This window comes from Sycon ciliatum, chromosome 2 (assembly GCF_964019385.1).
Source record: "Sycon ciliatum chromosome 2, ocSycCili1.1, whole genome shotgun sequence".
Classification (NCBI taxonomy): domain Eukaryota; kingdom Metazoa; phylum Porifera; class Calcarea; order Leucosolenida; family Sycettidae; genus Sycon; species Sycon ciliatum.
Genome location: NC_088644.1, coordinates 35,033,028 through 35,054,171, shown reverse-complemented (window position 1 = coordinate 35,054,171; position 21,144 = coordinate 35,033,028). Strand labels below are relative to the sequence as shown.

The 21,144-nt window shown below is 45.4% G+C and overlaps 1 protein-coding gene across 1 annotated transcript; it reads left to right on the top strand.

Annotated features, from left to right (window-relative positions):
* The first annotated feature begins 476 nt into the window (after positions 1–476).
* LOC135809814 (autocrine proliferation repressor protein A-like) lies at positions 477–19,887 on the top strand. The gene is made up of 15 exons (XM_065323243.1): positions 477–823; positions 2,724–2,841; positions 4,930–4,992; positions 6,186–6,234; positions 7,005–7,118; positions 8,610–8,705; positions 9,202–9,291; positions 9,812–9,941; positions 11,134–11,251; positions 12,235–12,322; positions 12,741–12,779; positions 13,194–13,282; positions 14,612–14,702; positions 15,484–15,552; positions 19,363–19,887. The coding sequence occupies exons 1-15, from the start codon at positions 619–621 to the stop codon at positions 19,480–19,482; spliced, it is 1,479 nt and encodes a 492-aa protein (XP_065179315.1). The 5' UTR covers positions 477–618; the 3' UTR covers positions 19,483–19,887.
* Positions 19,888–21,144: the final 1,257 nt, after the last annotated feature.

Genomic DNA, 21,144 nt, shown 5'->3' with positions numbered 1-21,144 from the left:
ATCGCGACATGGACGGCCTGACAATAGTACTCAGATTCTCGGTCATGATTGTACGGTATCTGTACTGTACATGTAGGATGATGCAGGATAGTATAGGCAGATAGCCTATATATACCCAAGCCAAGGATGCCACGAAAAACTCCCATCTGTCGACATTGGCAAGAGTCGCATCCGCGTGCGACCCAGTAAGTGAGTTCACCATGTAGATGATCCACCACCTGCACCGGTACCGCACCGGTCTTTGTGACGTGAGGTGGCGCAGTCGCCTGGTCACGGGAGAAAAGAGAGCGCAGAGCGCGTAGAATCTGCGCAGTCTAGTCTGGTCTGGACTCTTGTCTGTGTAGATTTGACTGATCAATGCCAGCCCAGAACTAATACCGGTAATAATATTATTACTTAGAAGGCAGAAGCACGGCCCGGGAGGACGAGGTGCACGTCACGTGTGCACCGCTTGGCTCTTTTTCAAGTCTTTGATTCGAATTATTATTACGGGAGACCGGTAAGCTGTGATTGTGGCGAGCAAAAATCTTTGCTCTCGCTATCCGGTATCTCGTCCTGCGGCTATACGTGTTCCAGAGTCAAACAGACAGAAGTCCAGACCGCACGTTCGCCCTCGCCATGTCCAGGCAACTGCAGCCTGGCCGGGCTGGTGCAATCTTGCTCGCGATCGTGGCGGGTGCGCTCAGTGTGGGTTCCACGCCACTCGACGACTATGTCAATGCTGCCGATTCGAATTACAAGTACGAAGAGGTAGCGCCACCGTTCAAAGGAGAAGGCTACACCACTCATTACCTCAACATGACCTCACAGAGATGGCTATCGGGTAGGCTGTTTGCGACGTGTCTCCTCTAGTCTAGATTACTAGTAGGACAGACTTGGTGTGGGTGGAGCCCCAACGCACCCCTAGCATTTGATTGGTTTTTGATTAGTAAATCAGAAAGAACTACATTAAAAAAATTTTTTTTCAAAGCTAACGGATTTTATCAATATAATGTGTACTGTAGTTCACCCCCATACTACTACAGCACGGACGTGCAAATATTGCAGAAGACTTGCGATGTCATAGGCTATTCATCATGTACTATGTTACAATACGCGTCACGTTTGGGAATTCCACGTGCTGGCAGACGTCGTTTTCATGCAGCTGCATTCACACAGGCACGTACACGCTTTTCGTACAGCTGTGCGTCCAGCTTTTTGGACACAAACTGCCGGGAACGATAGAATGAATCTCACTACAAGGGGTCTGGATACGTCGTCTACGTTTTCGTATCAGGGGTTCGATTTTCCCACCACATTCCATGTTGTCATGGTTATTCAGACAAAAACGTCAGGCGTAGTATGAATGGCCCATTACCAGGCGACTATAGCCTTGACGGGGTCGTATGTATGTGCATGTACGTGTGTGTACAATCGTGTGAATGTGTGTGTGTATGTCTATCTGTCTGTGCGTCAGTGTGTTGGTATGTTCGTTAGTGTGTCTGTGTTTAAGAGGGGGTAACATTGTGGAGAGAACCACACAGGCCGCGTTACCTCAGATGTAACAATCTCAGCATAATTATGTCAAAATCTTCCTATTCATCTGTTGATCCAGCTCAGCTTTGCTTTTTTTCTTGTTGCTGGACTTGGAAACATGATCTTCAGACCTCTTATCGTGATTGTAGAATAATAATAATGAAAAACTATAATACAGTGCGGCTGTCTCAGGCTCCCCAACCCCCCCCCCCCCCCCCCCCTCCCCCCAACACCAACACCACCTTCAAGAATGGCGTTCACGTGGCAAGTTGCTCTAACTGACCACGAATCATGGTAGTTTGGTCTGACCTGTTCGCAGGTGCAAAAAAGGCTTTCCTCTGAAATACATGTGAAATAAATCTAGATTACAGGTACAGTCAAACCTCGTTAGGACGAACTTCAAGGGACTGAACAAATTTGTTTGTCTTATCGGGAGTTCTTCTTATCCAGATCTGACAAAAAATCGATATGCATATCAGATGGATTGTATTTACGTGAAGGTGCATGCTGTGGTAAACGTGTACATGGGAAGCATGTCATTCTTAGCATAAGCCAGAAACAGGTAAGTACAATGACAAAGTGCAATGAATCACGACTGTGTCGAAAGTTCGTACAACGCACTGATTGATTTGTTCAAAACACGCTTGAAAGCAATTTGCACTGTACGTACAATATGACCTCGACTATAGAAAAAAAGAAGAAGAAAAAAAGCAGCCAGCGCACGCGCACGCTCGTGGACCGAAAGTTCGCACTACATGTACATGACCACACTGACTTTGTTCAAATCACACTTGAAAATAGTTCGTCTTCGCGAAAGTTCGCTGTACAGAAGTTCGTCGTAAACGAATAATTTTGACTTGAATTGATGCCTGGCCAACCATAGGATTGGCCTTAGTTCGTACTAATGGAAAGTTCGCCTTATCAGTGTTTGTCCTAACGAGGTTTGACTGTATATCATCCCAACAGCTACATGTATGCTTTTTATCTGTAGGCAGCAGCGCTTCTGGGAGTTGTACACTCTTTTCAGTCGCCATAGCGACCGGGTAACCCATACTAGTGGTGACCTATTTCCATGATTCTAGTTGCAAGACCTGATGCTGCTGCTGCTGATCCTTGTCAAGGTTCTATATCAGCCATACATTCTAGGCCGAGAATGATTTCCATCAACCTAGTTGCGATTCTCGGTCTTTTGCCTGCATTTTTTGCAGATGAACTGGTTTCACCATCAATCTGGTGGCATTGGCTGGCCGTCACCATTCCGGACAACTTGACTGACCCGGAGCACGCTTTTCTTTACATCACTGGTGGCAGCAATCATGATCTTAGGTGAGCACTCGCATCCTGCAACGTGCAGACGCACACTCGGACTGGCAGGTCCGGGATAGACGTGCGCCTGTGCTCCTTTTGTCCTGTGATTCTGCACCACGTGATACGTATAGTTTCTGCTTTTTCTCAACCTATCCTACCCGACGGTTTGAAGATAGCAGAGCTGGGTTGAACTATGTAGACTTATGTAGACTGGCAAATGTACAGATCGTCTGTGTATCCATGGAAATGGCACTCTTTTCAACAAAATTTAGTACATCATACTGTACATTTTTCAGGGCTGGAACTTAATGGGTAAGCCTGTGTTCGTGTATATAGTAGACTCCTGATATAACGAACACCATTGTGCAGGAGAATAAGTTCTTTATAGCCAAAGTTCTTTATAACAGAAAAGTCAGAAAGGCACTTGCATCATCAAAGCAACACATCATGACTGGCATTCGGCCCACGACCGTATGAGCGCACTTGCCTTACACGCGGCCCTACAAGATATGGTTTGTCACAAACAAGAACAGTTTGCTACGTAGGGTAAATTTTGTATGGGTTCAGGAACATGGACACTGGTTCGCTATCCCGAAATTCTCTACACCAGAGTTCGTTATATGTGGAGTTGACTGTACTTCCGGCTAGAGGCTTCTTTTTTTCCGAAATCCTTTCTACTCAACTCTACCACCTTGCCAAAAAGGAATGCACGTACAGTAAAACCTGGTGTACGCGACCTCTGGGTTTAACGACCACCTGCTCTTAACGACCGTTTTTTCCAAGCACCGACAGTTCTACACAGAAACTGTGGGACCTGGTTCTAGGGACTACCTGGCTTTAACGACCGCTTTTGCTTGCACCGTGGGGTGGTCGCTTAAACCAGGTTTTACTGAACAGGATACTAATCCTGTACCATTTGTGGCCTGGATTACAGTCAACTTCGCTAAAATCGACTGCGGATATAACGACAATTCGCGAATAACGACATGATTTCCATGCCCAGAGCAAAGCCCCATCTAACTGTAATACATATAATGAGACTTCGGGTATAAGGACACTTCGCGAATAAGGACACTTTTCAGGTGCCCCGCCGAGTGTCGTTATACGCAAAGTTGACTGTACGTAGGGTACTAAGTTAGCTGGATTAACATACAGTCGAACGCCGATTATCCGGACATCAACTAAAGTGCGCCTCGTGCCTGTTTTACTGCCTGTCAGAATGAAAAATGATGAAAACATGCGGGGAATATGCATCTTTTAGATAGATGTGTGACTGATCCCCTATCTGAACAATCTTCTCATCCGAACCCCTTGGAGACAGCCCGTGCCCCGAGGGGTGCGGATAATCGGCATTCTACTGTAGTGGTATCTTGTTCACTGTTACACCACTACACCACTACACCACTACACCACTACACCACTACACCACTACACCACTACACCACTACACCACTACACCATTACACCATTACACCACTACACCACTACACCATTACACCACTACACCACTACACCACTACACCACTACACCACTACACCACTACACCACTACACCACTACACCATTACACCACTACACCACTACACCACTACACCACTACACCACTACACCACTACACCACTACACCATTACACCATTACACCACTACACCACTACACCACTACACCATTACACCACTACACCACTACACCACTACACCACTACACCATTAGACCACTAGACCATTAGACCATTAGACCATTGTGCATATGAGTGAGACACTGTACTCTGCATGTAGACAGTGCAGCGATATTGTGAATTAATGTAGAATTGATGTACAATCTCTTTAGGGCGAACACCAAGGGACCGACGGTATTTGTTCGCAATAACGGGAGTTTTTTTGCCAGCTAGCTGGCCTCTGCGTACACCGCAGACACACCCACACACAACAGAAAGATACAGATCACAGTAGTAGTGTGGTCTTTGTTCACTCACGATGTTCTTCTTATCCATATGTCTTACCCAGTAGATACACAGTGATGAATCCAATAGCGCTTGGAATTCTAGTTCTTCTTTTAAAAGCGAACGTTTGTCTTATCAGTGTTCTTCTTTACTGTTTTGTTGCAGTCCCCCCGATCCAACGTCGTCGGACATCTTCTTCAGCAGCACCATAGCTCTGACTACTGGCTGGTAGGTTTCACAAATCTGTATTGGCTGTTCGAACACCTTTTAAAGGCTAGCAATCTCCACGAGAATGCCTTAATTCCTGATGACGGCGTGTGATTAGCTTACTAGCTGCTTTGTTTTAAATTCGAAATGTGTCCTATCTGTGCATGCAAGTTAAAACAGAGAGGTTCCAGGCTGTCCAAGAGAGTGCTCAATACCGAGTGGTAGAGCTGGTTCAAACAATAGGAGGACAGAGAAAGTGTTTTTACTCCGAGTTTCACGCACTAAGCGATCATCAGAAAACAGTGATGATAAATCTGGATCAGTATTTGTTTATATACTCACAAAGCAAAGTGTAAATAGCTGCAGCATGGCGCAAATCTAAAAGTTGTGAATGGCGGCAGTGCAAAGTGTGAATGACTGCATCGTGAGGCAAATCCAAAAGGCAAATCCAAAAGTTCTATGTAAGTTCTATGTAATTGTGTCGGTTCACAGTGGCACATCCCATGATTACATCCACATCTACAAAGAAACTGTAGGGCAGCAGCCACCTCTAAGCGCCTTTTTCCCATAATCTCGTTACTCTCGGTCAGCGAGAATGAAGAATACAGTCTACTGTCCAAACTACCAAGTGAAGTGAAATGGGCATGTTCATCGTGCAAGGAAACTTACAACGATGTGTTTGTGCAATTTATGGCCCGGTAGTGTATGTGGATGCATGGCGTTAAATAACCGATAGCCGTTGATATCGTCTATGATTTGACAGACAAACACAATACGCTGCATTTTAAGCAATGAGCATGCCCGCAATTTAGGCTGAACATCGCAGATGCGCTCTATACTCCGGATAAGTTAGCTTGATGTAAATGTATATGTATGAATGCACCGCATGCAAAGCTTGGTTCAACTGGCTGCCTCGCTGTCTACCTTGTCAATTATTGAATCGGCCGACTGTGCATGCTGCCGACTTCTCTGTCTAGCTCAGCAATGTATCCGCTCCTAAGTTTTCCAATGCCAATTTTGTCCTGCAAGTAGCTATGTAACATTTCCTATGCCGTGAAAGTTCTCCTGCCGAGTGCCCTGTAACATGCCCAGCAACCTGTCCTACAACCTGTCTAGCAACCTGCTCTGTATCCTCACTATCTTGCTGCTGAAATCAGGCATTCGTTGTACTTCGTGGAGCGATTCTGCTTTGCTGGTTCTTTTGCCATGTGCAGCATTTCGGCAAGCTTGTTCCAGATTCCCAACCAACCGACATTGTTCTCTGTAAGCAGTTCACAATGTGTTGTTCTGTAAAACGAAGAAGTTCACACGTGTTACGCCTTGCCGATCCCAGTATAACTAATACTGTGCTCCACCTTGGCGAGTACTTAAAGTAGTTTTTTTCAGGTGGGAGGCTTGTATGATACCTATCACGGTGGTGGTGTATAATGAGGCCATGCGTTATACTGCATAGTGTCCTGTACTGCTGAGCCGATCATAGGCGACTCTGAATGCTTCACCTTTGTGATCAGTTCAGATCATCACTCTGACTGCCTTGCCTCTCTCTCACTGAAACCCGTTAACCGCAAGGTTGAGACCGCTGTCTGTCTGGAGATTGGCTTTTTTCGTATACTAGCCTGGTTGTTGTTGTTGTTGTTGTTGTTGTTGTTGTTGTTGTTGTTGTTGTTGTTGTTGTTGTTGTTGTTGTTGTTGTTGTTGTTGTTGTTGTTGTTGTTGTTGTTGTTTTTGTTGTTGTCGTTGTCGTTGTTGTCGTCGTCGCCATCAAAGTTTTTATCCAGTTTTCTTTTCTTCTTCTTGTATTGTTTGGAAATAGCAGAGGTATCACCCACCAGATACGTATTGCAATGATGAAGTACTCTGCATAGCTTGATGACAGAGAGAATTGGAGAAGTGAGAGGCACTTGAAGAGCATTTGTGACAATTTTGGAACGTCAACTAGTGAGACCTGTTGAGTCAGCTCCTTTGCCACCTTAAGATTCGCAATGAACTCATGTGTACATGTGTGCATGTTATGCACATGTTGCGTACCTCAGGAAGACCCACTTCAGAAGCACCGCGATGAAGATGCCGTCATTGCTTACACCTGGTACCATTTTCAAAAGCACCCCGACAAGCCGGAGTATTTGCTGCGTCTGCCAATGACAAAGGTATAGTACTAGCATTCACCTCTCCTCTAACATACCTCTCCTCTATACATACCTCTCCTCTATACATACCTCTCCTCTATACATACCTCTCCTCTAGACATACCTCTCCTCTATACATACCTCTCCTCTATACATACCTCTCCTCTATACATACCTCTCCTCTATACATACCTCTTCTCTATACATACCTCTCCTCTATACATACCTCTCCTCTATACATACCTCTCCTCTATACATACCTCTCTTCTATACATACCTCTCCTCTATACATACCTCTCCTCTGTACATGCCTCTCCTCTATACATATCTCTCCTCTATACATACCTCTCCTCTATACATACCTCTCCTCTATATATACCTCTCCTCTGTACATACCTCTCCTCTATACATACCTCTCCTCTGTACATACCTCTCCTCTATACATACCTCTCCTCTATACATACCTCTCCTCTATACATACCTCTCCTCTATACATACCTCTCCTCTATACATACCTCTCCTCTAGACATACCTCTCCTCTAGACATACCTCTCCTCTATACATACCTCTCCTCTATACATACCTCTCCTCTATACATACCTCTCCTCTATACATACCTCTCCTCTATGCATACCTCTCCTCTATACATACCTCTCCTCTGTACATACCTCTCCTCTATACATACCTCTTCTCTATACATACCTCTCCTCTATACATACCTCTCCTCTATACATACCTCTCCTCTATACATACCTCTCTTCTATACATACCTCTCCTCTATACATACCTCTCCTCTATACATACCTCTTCTCTATACATACCTCTCCTCTATACATACCTCTCCTCTATACATACCTCTCCTCTATACATACCTCTCCTCTATACATGTGAAGAGAGTGCAGCTTAAAACAAAAGCTCTCTGTGGAAAGGATTAGTGCTTTAAAGGTTTACTTAGACTCGGACGAAGAGCCAAGGACTAATTTATAGGAAGAAAAAGAGGACCAAGGAACTACAAGTTGGGCTATAATGTCCATTTCACCATCAGTTACTTTACAATCAGCTCATGCGATAACATCGCACGACACGGACAAACGGTACTGATATTCTACACCTAACTGACAATCAGCGCTAGCACATTTCAATAATTGCTAATATGCTGGCAAATAATGGACAGTATGGCAGTGTGCTCAAAATATTGTGATTCATGTGCGAAATCAGGGGCGGATCCAGGAGGGGTTCCAGGGGTTCCACGGAACACCCTAAATTTCGTAAAAAAAATGTACTCCATGTACTGGCAACCATATGCGTGTCCATGTACATGTATCGGCTATTCAGTTTTGACTATACTGGAACCCCGCTGTAGAGATCACTGGATCCGCCGCTGGAAATCATGCATTGTTCTCTCTGCCTCTGTCTCTAACTCTCAGCACTCATTTCTCTCTTTCTCCCCCCCCCCACCCTCTCTCACTCTCTCTCTCTCTCTATCTATCTGTCTGATGAATTTGTCCACAGGCTGCAGTCAGAGCGATGGATACAGTTGCTGCATTTGGCAAAGAGAAGCGCAATATGACGGTCGCGAGCAAGTTTGTTGTTGCTGGAGCATCAAAGGTAAGAAGGAAGAGTTGCACTAAGCACTGTGATTCCTGTAGAATCATGTCTAGACTTATATCACTAACTTGGAGTACTGTTTTTGCCTCTTAAAGAGTTTATGCTCTGGATGCACGAAGGACAGAAGATGGAGAGTGGAAAGTCAAATGCCCCTGATGTAGTTACCGTAGCTTTGCTGTTCCATTGTGTGCTTGTTTGTACTTTGTGAGAAGTACATGTGAACCTTATTTTAAATGATTATTGAATCTCTCTGTCTTTGCCTGCCTCTGTCTGTCTGTCTGTCTGTCTGTCTGTCTGTCTCTGTCTCCGTCTCTGTGTGTGTCTGTGTGTCTGTCTCTGTCTCTGTGTGTGTGTGTGTGTGTGTGTGTGTGTGTGTGTGTGTGTGTGTGTGTGTGTGTGTGTGTGTGTGTGTGTGTGTGTGTGTGTGTCTCTCTCTCTCTCTCTCAATCTCTCTCTTTCTCTTTCTGACATACTCTAACACTCACTTGTTTGATAGCGTGGCTGGGCCACCTGGACCACAGCTGCTGTTGACAAGCGGGTTGTGGGAGCTATTCCTCTTGTGATGGACTTGCTCAATGCCAACAAAGTGAGTACAGCAAGGACACCATCCAATTTTCATTGTACATGATAAGCGGCTCTTACCCTTGCTGCTAGTTTTAGCTGATTTTAACAAAGTTAAGTTAGTTTTAACAATATTAGGTGGTTTTAGCTAGTTTAAGCAAGTTTAACAAGTTTCAGCAAGGTTTACTAGCTAGATCTGGAAACTGCCATTCAGTTCTTGCAAGTCACGGCTATGCTATAGTACGAGCCAATATGGTAGTCACTCGGTAGTTACTAAGCTATCATAACTAATCTTCCAACAGCTGCTTTCCATTGGGCAAAGTATGACGGGCTGACTTTCCTGTCCATCAAATCCTGGCCGCCTGTCCACACTGGACCCGATTTTGAAGTTGTCCCTACATAACTACAGTATTTTCTTATGCTGGTTCCTCAGCAGGATGGAGTTTGCATTGGCGGGTATACAACATTAGGAATCGCAGATTTTCTGCCACACACACACACACCTATGTTGGTTGTGCCGTGTCCCCGTTGTGTCACTGCTCCAGGTCCTGCACCATATGTACCGCTCTCTCGGTGGCTGGACTTTCGCCTTTGACGACTACCTGGCGCTGAACATCACCCAAAACCTGGACACGCCAGAGACACAGCAGATGTTCGACATAGTTGATCCTTACTGTTAGTTTGAGCTGTGAATGGTATTTACAGCTGCACTGTAGTTGGTGACAACCTTGTTGTTCATAGCAGCCATGGTTGTGAAAGCTTCCATGCCGAATGGAGTATTGTAAAACCGGAAAGTCTAACGAGTCACAAAGTCTAACGTTTTAACGACCAATAGTTTTTCGTTATTTGAAAAAATCGTTATCGCTAGATGTCTGTGTGAAGATGTGCATACAGATGGGTGGCCAGCTAGACATCTTTAAATTTCCTGCACGTAATCATGCCAAAATTACTAAAACGTTAAACTTTTTGGTCGTTAGACTTTCCGGTTTTACAGTATTGTACTGAAATGGGACCACCTAGTGAAGTCCTTACCACTATCACCAGAAAACATTACAGGCAGTGTTGTTGGCAGCTCAGGCAGGCTAGGGAGCTTCGCAGTGTATGGCTAGGCCACTACTGCGCCCTACAGTATGATCAGGTGCCGTAGAACACTTTGCCGAAGAACACTTAGGCTGGAAAATGGCACAAATCGAAGAAAAATCCAGGCTTGATTTGCAGGAAAAGGAACACATGTGCTGCTTTATACTTCGAAGTATGTGGTGTGATCACATCGTATGATGCTCTCCATGATCGCAGAATAAGAGCAAAACTACTATAATCTGAACATTTTAGAACAATACCAGGCTGCGCCTTTAGCCCCTCCGTTCTTTGGTGGCCGATCTTACTGTACCTAGAAGAGGGTGTGTATGTGTGCTGTGTGTGTGTGTATGTGTATGTGTGGGTACGTGTGCGTGTGTACCGGGTTCAAATCCCGACGATTATGGTCACACATGTCTTTCTTCTCTTTCTCATTCTCCTAGCTCTTCTTTCATTCTCCTGGATGGTTACCAACAACCAGTGCATGCCGGAGTATGTGGTGGCGGTGTGTTGTGTGTGTGGAAAAAAAGAAAAAAGAAGAAGAAAAATAGGGATTCACTGGCCAGAAAAAGCCACTTCAATCAGCTGTGTGGTGTTGACCAGGCTAAAATTAGTAGTGGCAGTCAATAATGTATCAGCCTTTCAAGCTGTTGAATGGTGCAATCCCAGAAGAAGTTGCTATGTCTAACATAGCTGTTCCCTATCAGCGCTTCTGCGATGGGCATGTCTGAGTCTGAATTTGAGTGTCACGTGCATAATTATACATGTGTCATCGTCTTGTCTTCCTCAGCCTACATCGATCGCCTTACGATGCCAAAGTTTCTCATCTGCACCGGGGGCGATGAATTCTTTGAGCCTGATGACACACACTACTATTGGAAGGATCTGAAGGGTGAGACATACACAAGGTATGGCCACTATATATCCCTGGCTACTACACAGAATGTCCCTTACCTGGGCGATCAGGTAGATTTTACGACATAATGCAACCGCTGCCATCGGAGGCCACCTTTGATTTGAGACTTATCCTCTCAGTGTTATTCAGTCCATTCAGATGACTACAGAGACAACTGGGTTAACTTCCCACGTAACATGGGATGGCTACTAAGTAAGGGATCGGAGTGGAAATGATTGGGCAGGGGTCGAGAAGAGGGAGTCAGGGAGAGGGGTCGGGGGGGGGGGGGGGGATGGGAGACTAAGGAAGACTGCTATACCAATGTTCACAATTTAGGAGCACACATCGATTAGTTGAACCTGGAAATGGTTCCAAACTGACTGCAGTGAACGACTCCTTGTTGCCTTTAACATGCCAGAATTAGAAGCTGACCCTGCCCCCCCCCCTTCTTTACCGACAACTTCAAATTTTGATCCAGGCTGTGTTCCTGTACAGACGGTTGCAATTCTGTAGCCTTCACAAGATATACAAGACGGCTGCAGTAGACATTCAACATGATTGTGATAGTGCATGCCTCATCCATATCCTCTATACTTCAAAGTACTGTGGCCCTCTGATAAGAGGTACAGCATGAGTAGCTGGAAATTACAGTGTATACTAGTGGTATCCAAGGCACTTCTCATCCTAGCATCATGACTAGTCCGGCTTCAGCATGGATAAGTAGTACACCTGTGCTCCTGTTGATGTCTGTACTGAGCAAGAGTCTGTGGTATTGGAATCCGTACACGTACAAAGTGACTTTCACTGTAGAACTCTCTCTCCCCCTCTCTCTCCCTATCTCTCTCTCTCTCTCTCTCTCTCTCTCTCTCTCTCTCTCTCTCTCTCTCTCTCTCTCTCTCTCTCTCTCTCTCTCTCTCTCTCTATCTATCTATCTATCTCTCTCTCATGGATGTATTGGAACCAATTTCTTCCATGCTGTTTTCTATTCCTGTGCAGGATATTTGCCAATGCAGAGCATTCAATGGCAGGTCATTTCATCAGTGTGATGTTCGCTGCAAGGGCGTTTATCCTTAGCATTTTCCACGTAAGGGCTATGCGAATAGAACCCTATCATTTTTTGTTGGGCCAAACACAGCTGGCTTTCCAATACAACTGATAGTGCAGGGCAGGGATAGGGAAATCCCCTCCATCAGTACACAGCCTCCTATTGCTGCTGTGCTGTCTTCTTTCACTTACTCAGACCTGTGCAAATGTTTTCCTTTTCAAGCCTCTAATCTATCGAGCATGGCCTTGACAATGGATGAAATTGATTCCGAAGTGGCCACAGAAGACAAACTTATCCCGATGGCTGCCTTGATTTCAACAGTTAATCTGAACTGCAGTGGAATGACTGTATGGTGTTATCAATACTGTTGATGGATGCGCTGGATGAACGGCCTTGTATATGTCATGACGAAGTGGGTACTGGCTTTGCTTTGGTCTGCTATTTGCTTTGTTTTCAGAATACACCTCGTCCCAAGATGGATTGGACGTTGGCTGGTGTAAGTGGAAGAATCGTTCTTGCTATTTTTACTTCGAAGCATGACTATCCTGTCGGACCTTTCCCAAGCTTCTTTGACGCTGCTCAATGGAGAATGATGGTGCAAGGGAATGTTGTAAAGCTTCGTGTTCGGGGCCAGAGGAGTGGCTGAAGACTACCACATGACGACATGACATGTAACACAACTCCGCTGAAGACGAGTGGCAATACTGGAACTTCCGCACATCCATGTGGCTAGACAAGGGACAGCCACCCTGCTGGCAAAATGGAACAGTGTAACTCTCCCCATAGCGAAGTTCAGTAGCCAAGTTGTAAACGTATTTACTTCAAGTAGTTACTTTCTCGAGTAGAATATCATACCTTTAGTTGTTATCAATAGTACAATTGTGCGGTGACCCTCTGTGCCTGACTGCAGGATGAAAACAATGCCTCCATCACTGCCACAGTGGACACCAAGCCCCTGACTGCGGAGGTATGGCATGCGACATCCCTGTCAACCGAGCGGTGAGTAAGAGTTGTATGCATATGGTAACTATGGTAACTAATTAGGCTACACAGTTTGCCTGTGCTGCTTCACTGGAGTGTGACTTGCACACTGTCTCTCTTCTCGTCACTGCATGGACAATGTGCGTTGATCCATGCAGCTACTTGTAGCACGCAAGTTGTTTCTCTCGCCGAAAATGAAGTAGCACTGTACGTTTGCATGGGCCTGTGCAGGAGCCTGACGCGGAGAAGGGGTGGTTGCCTGATCATCTTTAGCTTGAGGAATACATGAATTGTGTTGCACGTCTCCTTATATCTATCTAAACATGTGTGATGTATAAGCCCATTGCGCATTGCCAAATATGGAATGCATGAGTAATGCATGTGAGTATGCTGGGATCAGCCATGCACTGTTCAGTACCCCCAAATGACCATGAGGTGGCTGTGCGGGGAACACCCTACACGACCATACCCGGGTGGCTGTGTGGGGTGTTGGTGGTACGAACTACTTCATTGCGCAAAGGGCTTATCCTCGAAGCTGAAACTTCATCCGGCTACCAAGGTCCATTGATTAACGATCTCTTACATGACACGTGATCGTTGCCAGGGCCATGGTCAATAGGCGATCTTCCCGCCGCGGGCATAATCAGGCCACCAGGATTGTTTGACGTCATTTCGGGAGTTTCAGGACCGTTTGACGTCATTTCGGGAATGTCAGGACCGTTTGACGTCATTTCGGGAATAATTTTTCGACCTTTCGACCTTTGACCTTCCCTAATATGTTGCTTCGCGCTTTAAGAAATCAAATCAAGCACGCTCTGTCTGTCATGATGGCTGAATCTTGCCCTCCTGAGCTTTTGATTACATACGTATGACTCCCCTGGAAAACAGTCACGTTCTGAGCAGAGATCGGGCTTTCCTGTCGGTTGGCTAACTGTAAAGTTCAACCAACATTCTCATGTAATTCAGACAGCAGCCTTGACTCAATAAAGTGGCAGTCAAGTGGTTTGGCAAAATGAGCACCTAATTCCCCAGCAGCAGCACTCTGTTCAATAACACTACTGAAGTAGCTATAAATCTCAAACTTGACTGATAAAGTGGAATTAAGAATTATTTTGAATGATTAGTAGAACAAATTGGAAGCATTCCAATTCTTAGAGCAGTAATAATCATACATCTATACATTGTCCACACCAGTGTACATGTAGAAGAACAAATCGAAGATTTTTCGAACCAAGAATTGATGTACGTAAAACGTCACGCTAAAAGCGAGTTTTTTGAATGAACCCGAACCCGTGTAATTTTTTCAGTAAAAGATTTGCTGGAATTTTGTGATTTCTGAATGTGCAGGAGAGACTTTCGTCTGCTGATTGGCATACCTAACCCAAGTAGTCCTCTACCCCAGCCAGTACTCTGGTCTCACTATGACATCAAGCCTAATGTACGTGCAATGCGTGCAGGTCATCACTTGAAGTGTGCACACATGCACTTGTATTTGTACTGTCAGCGTGTTCGATAATATAATAAGATAGATCTGTGTGTATGTGTGTGTGTATGTGTGTCCCATATGGTGCATTTGTATGTGCAATTGATTTCCAATCGAGAGGTTGCGGGCTCAATTCCAGACGATTATGGTCGCACACGTCTTTCTTCTCTTTCTCATTCTCCTAGCTCTTCTGTCAACAACAATGCACCTATTTGATATTTGCATACACACACGCACACGCACACACACACTATTATAACCATGAGCAAAGGCAAGAAAAGGAATAGGGCTTGAAAGTGGAACGTCACGGCCAGCCCAGAATCATGGCAATGCTGACTTTTTGAATGTGCTTGGATCCAGTTTTTGAATGGACCCATGCATGTCTGGGTGGTTTCCTTCACAGTGGGCTCACTCATCAGCCAGTAGTAACTAGGCTGGGCATTCTCGGTCAGGAACTCACTCCTGGTACAGAATATATTCGCCAATGCTTGCAACATGAGAGGCCTACGCATCATATACTGAACAGTTTGCTACGGGGAGAGTGGATCCGGCAGTCGCAACTGTATTAGTTGTAACTTGGCGTTTATTGACTTTTTGACTTTCAAGCCCTATCGAATAGAATGAATGCTACACGTTGTAGCATGCCACAGCCCTAGTTGTATTAGTAGTAGTAGTTCACCTTCGGCGGAGCAAAACGGCAAATTTGATTTCTTCTTCTGCTTCTGCTTCTCTTCAGGCAAATGGCGAGTATGTGGCAACGATGGAAGCACCGAAAGGCGGTCAATGGACGGCGTTCTTTATCCAGGTTGGTTTGCACACATAGTCACCAGTATCCACCTCACAGGTCACATATCATACAGTTGCGCTCACTGAAATCCGACCCGAAGGGCAAAGCTGGCGCCCTCAACTGGCACGGCCCTTGACGCCCTGGAAGTGGCATGAATGCAGCTGGACGTACACATGTACAACTACAATGATGTAATCGGAACTAGTCCAGCGCACCAGCTTTGCACTTTGGGTCGGATTTCAGCGAGAGCAACTGTATGACATATAGGCAGCTACTCTGCATGCCAGCACGGTGGGGAGACTCCCTTGATTTAGGCTTTAAGTCCTGTGCCGGTGAAATACAAATACGGGTTAAAGGGGAAGTCCACCGAATAGAAACACTTTAATAATTTATAGAAAAGAAAAAGGACCAAGGAACGACAAGTTACGCTATAATGCCCACTAACACCACCAGTTACTTGACTATCAGCTCATGCAATAACATTGCACAAAACTGCAGTTCGTAGCTCCTTAGTCCTTTCTTTACTATAAATTAATCATTGGCTCTCCATCCGAGTCTATCCTTTGGAAACACATTAAATACCAGTGTTTTTGTCCTTTGTGAACCTATCAGCAAAGAACAGGGAAGATGAGGCCAAACCTGATAGCAGGGGAAATTTATTTTTACAAGCAGATTTTAACCCGGCCCGAATCTACCTTGCCAGAGTGTTCAAACTGACAGGTCAGTGAGCTCTGTGTGACGCAAACAGCAAAATCACTAACCCACGCGAGAGTGATCAACTACATGTGCTACATGAGCAGGAGGGTACTACTACTACTACTACTGCTACTACTACTAATAATAATCTGTGACAGATCGCGTACAATATGCATTGACACTATGAGTATAACATTACTATGCAACACATGGTTCCGCTGCTGTTCCTTGGCTAGGGATCGTCCGCGCCCGCACGCACGCTATGCCGCGTGAGTAAAGCCTCTCCAAGCTGCTTGATCCTGGGCCATCCCGGGCCTTTCTGGGCCATCCCGGGCCGTTCTGGGCCATCCCGGGCCGTTCTGGGCCGTTCTGGGCCATCCCGGGCCGTTCTGGGCCGTCATGGAGGGTACTAGTAACTGTATAACGTAAACAAAACTCACGGGGGAATTCTGCTGAAACGAGAGAGCTTGGAAGCTCAGGGTCCTACGCTATGCTTTTTTGCCTTGATGACCTAGACAAAAAAAGCATAGGGATGTTATAAATTCTTTAAAAAATTCCTTTTTTTAGACATAACCTGGGATTCGAACCCGCACTATCGCGCGCCCTGCATGCATCCCCCGATACACTTTGCATACATACTAATTCTTCCAAGTTGCTTCACGTTATGATCTTGCATTTGAAAGCCCTATTTGAATATGCATTGTGGCCAGCCGTCTTTGATGGTACGGTACGGTACGGGATAGGTACGGGACAGGTACGATCGAGGGTAATACGACACCGTCTACTGCCTTGATGACGGCAAAAAAAGCATAGGAATGTTATAAGTTTTTCAATTATTCTCCTATTTTTTTTTCAGGCATATCCTGGGATTCGAACCCGCATTATCGCCCTACGTAGCTACATGCATTCCCCCATACACTTCCCATTCATACCCATTCTTCCAAGTTGCTTCACGTTATGATCTTGCGTTTGAAAGCCCTATTTGAATATTGCGGCCAGCTGTATGTGGCCAGCTGTGTTTGATGGTACGGTACGGTACGGGACAGATACGGGATAGCGCCAGGCGTGACACAAACAAACAAACACACAAATACCAAACGAGAGAGCTTGGAAGCTCAGGGCCCTACGCTATGCTTTTATGCTTTTTTGCCTAGCTCATCGTACATGTTATAAGAACTGAGGCAAAAGTATTTGCAGAATTTATTGCGGATTGTTATTTCTCTAATAATCATCTTCTTTTGGTTTGCTCCTTCTTTTCTTTTTAGCTCCTTATACTGTAAATCAACAAATTTTGGCTGATGAGAAATAGAAACCTCTCTATTAAAGAGGTTAAGATGCACGTTATTTCCGACGTGACGCGCAATTTCACGTCAAATTTGAAATCGATAGGTATTTTTGCTCTCACATACATCCATTGCTCAATAATGCATCAATTTCCTTTATGACAAACTTTGGCCTGTGATTTACTTTGGCCGGTTGGTACCAAGCGGCGAAATCAGCGAAATTAAATCGCCAGCGAAAATTAGTTGATTTTAATACAGTAATCGGATTTTCTGGCCTTTTTGTAGTAATACATGTACATTGACCTGTTGAGCCAATGACGACGCCGAATGCATGGTTGCCTGTGGAGCACATTACATAACTTAGCAGTCTCTTTAAATACGTATCCTGTCCGACGGCAAAAGAGTCTGCAGATTTAGTTTTTCTGCGCGTCGACGGGATGTCTGCTACGCGAAAGTTCAGCTCGCGTTATTTGGCTCGCACGTCGAAAAATCAACGCGAGTGACCTGCTGCTCACGTGGAAATTTGGACATTACATAACTTTACAGTCTCCTATAATACGTATCCTGTCCGACGGCAAAAGAGGCTGCAGATTTCGTTTTTCTGCGCGTCGACGGGATGTCTGTCCTGACGTTCACTGGTACCGGCGCTGACTCTGCCGATCACGGGCGTTCTGGACTCGACAGGATGTCTGTCCTGACATTTCCTGGGACCGGCTTAGACTCTGCCGATCACGGGCGTTCTGGACTCAACGGGATGTCTGTCCTGACGTCGCCTGGGACCGGCGGACTCTGCCGATCACGGGCGTTCTGGAGTCGACGGGATCTCTCTTCCGACGTTTCCTGTGACCGGCGCTGAATCGCTCGTTCACGCTTATTTTGGAGACGACGCGATCTCTCTTCCAAAGTACATGTATGTTTATGCTGACGCTGTTTATGCTGACGCATCCTATCACCTATTCGGCGTCTATTCTAATTTAATTTCCTCCTCGTCTCCCTATTTCATTCCAAATCTCCCTCTACATCAGGGAGTCGTATACATAATACGACGAATATTGGTACGGTACGGGACAGATACAGGAGCCCGCAAATATTGTGGACAGCTGTTATGTACAATCCTGTAGAGCCTTTGTAGTCACAGATACGGGACAGATACGGGACAGATACGGGATAGCGCCAGGCGTGACACAAACAAACAAACAAACACACAAACAAACAAATACCAAATTAAAGCTGTGTGGACCCTGGCTAGCGCCAGACGTTACTGAAGGAACGTCTTCTGCATAGCTACGGGAATTAAAGCTGTGTGGACCCTGGCTAGCGCCAGACGTTACTGAAGTAACGTCTTCTGCATAGCTACGGGAATAACACACACATGTCCCGGTGTGTCGTCACATATCCCGGTGTGTCGTCACATGTCCCGGTGTGTCGTCACATGTCCCGGTGTGTTGTCACATGTCCCGGTGTGTTGTCTTTTTGTTGAAACTCTTGTTGATCTACTCTTGCTACTACTTGCACAACTGTTTCCGTCAGCATTACATCCATACTTTTTACTTCTGAATATTTTCTGTGAGTCTGTGAAATGAGTTGTGACTTTTGCAGTGCCCAGGGAAAGAGCATGTGTGCTCGCCACTTCTCTTTGAGTTATGAATATAGCTGCTCAAAAAGTGGAATTCTGCTGGAGCCTGCACCCACCCACTCTCTTTTTGCCTGAGAGTTGATGTTTGCTTTGAGCATTTAATATCGCGACCCCTTTCTAACTCTGTCATAGTGTGTGTGGTGGATATTGGGATACAAAGTGAGCAGGTTTTTTCATTGGAGATGTCACTTCTCTGTTCCTTTCTTGTTTCAGTTCACTTTCCCGGGACCAAAGGAGTCGGTTTTTGAGTTCTCTACGCAGGCACAGATAGTTCCCACAACGTTCCCGTACGCGGAGTGCCATGGGGAAAGCTGTGCAGGACATCTTGTGTGAAGTACAGGAGCTCAAGAAGAGGCGAAGAAAATGACCAGCATAATATTATTCTCTAAATTTGCTTTTCATTGTATTCGTTTTCTTGGCAGCGCCGAGATTGTGTAACATGACTAAGTTCTTTTTCATTCACTTTCACATCTTATACCTTGTCCATATGCATATTGAAACAGTACAGAACCAAGTTATCTGGGTGCCCAATTCAGTTGCAAGCTGGAGGTTTTCGCTAAGCTACAATGGCCTATAGTTTGCTGTGGCAGAAACCTTTTACGATGGCAACTTACCCCAAATTGATAAATGATCTACGACAAAGTAAGAGTCTAGACTGCTTGTTCGTTCTCCACTACTGCGCTTCCCGCTTGGCCGCTGGATTGTATAAATTAACTGCAGGAGCGCTGCACTAACACACATACCATCGAGTGTAGGGCGTGTTTGGACTGGAAAAACTAAAGGGCAATTAATAACAGTTGTGGGTAGGTTAAGTGTAAGGAGTACGCGCATGGGTATGTGGGTTGTTGTTGTTTCTCACCTGCCCACCCCTGTTATTAGTTCACACTTCTCTAGTCTTTCACACTAAAGCCTAAAGTAAAGGGGAATTCTCAGAAGTTTTTTTTGCGATGCGATGTGTGCCGAAATCTGCAGAGTGCCACTGTACATGTGGGATGCGAATTCGCGAAATACCATTCACAGGAAGAAAAAAAAAGGGAAGAAGTCAGCAACACGATCACGACGACACCTTCAAGGCTTGCATGCTGATGTCCCTCAAACACAGTCAAAGATCAACGCAAGGACGTGCGTCACCATGGCATTCCTGTAGCAAGGTACAAATATTAATTGTACCAATCTAAAAGTACAAGCAAGAGTACATAACCCTGTACCCTGTACCCTGTATGTACTCTTGCTACAAGCAACACTTGAACATTTTATGTGACTTTGCTGCACAGAATGTCTAAATCGTACATCGCATGGCACGTCGCATAGCGAAAGTTCCGCCAAGCTCAACTTCTGCAATGAGTTGTTTAAAAAGAACCTCTTTTTTGGGCAACGTGCACAACGCAGTCAGAGCCAGGCTCCTCTCCCTCGTCGCTTTTGCCTCCCTAACCGAAGTCACGTGCCCAATACCAGATGAGATTCCTGGGTAGGCCTTGGCAGATACATGTACTTCGAAGTACTAGTATTCATGGCTCGAAATACTGACAGATCAGTCTGCTCGAAAAGAATTGAAACTGACAGAGGGATTTAACGTGCAGGCATTTCCTCGAATTCTGCTCCTTTTCATAATCCATACCCCAAACATGCATGAAATATACCAGAAAAGTACTGTGCTTCAAGTTTCTTCAGGCATGATCGGCAAAGGCCTACTCGTAGCGACACTGACTCACGCTGCTATCTGGTGCCTCATGAGGCGTTGGTCGCGATGGAAACAGAGCGTCTCGGTAAATTTGTATCCCTGGTGAAGGTTTGGTCTGGAGAGCACTATATAAGTGGTGTTCTTCAGACACAATCTTCCTCAGCCTACTCAAGCTCATCTGATGAGGGGTGTATTCACCGAAACACTGTGTATTGAGCAGGGAGCGGTGCATTCTTGCAGGTTTGCGGAGTGTAAGGTTCGAGGGACTTCTCGTGTGCTCCGGATGGCAGCCGTGAGTTAGTCAAGTGAGATTT

Coding starts and splice junctions, on each gene's coding strand:
- LOC135809814 (XM_065323243.1), top strand. CDS start 619: ATGTCCAGGCAACTGCAGCCTGGCCGGGCTGGTGCAATCTTGCTCGCG. Junction 4,993..6,185: donor ATAGCTCTGACTACTGGCTG/GTAGGTTTCACA, acceptor TGCCATGTGCAG/CATTTCGGCAAGCTTGTTCC. Junction 9,292..9,811: donor ACTTGCTCAATGCCAACAAA/GTGAGTACAGCA, acceptor TCACTGCTCCAG/GTCCTGCACCATATGTACCG.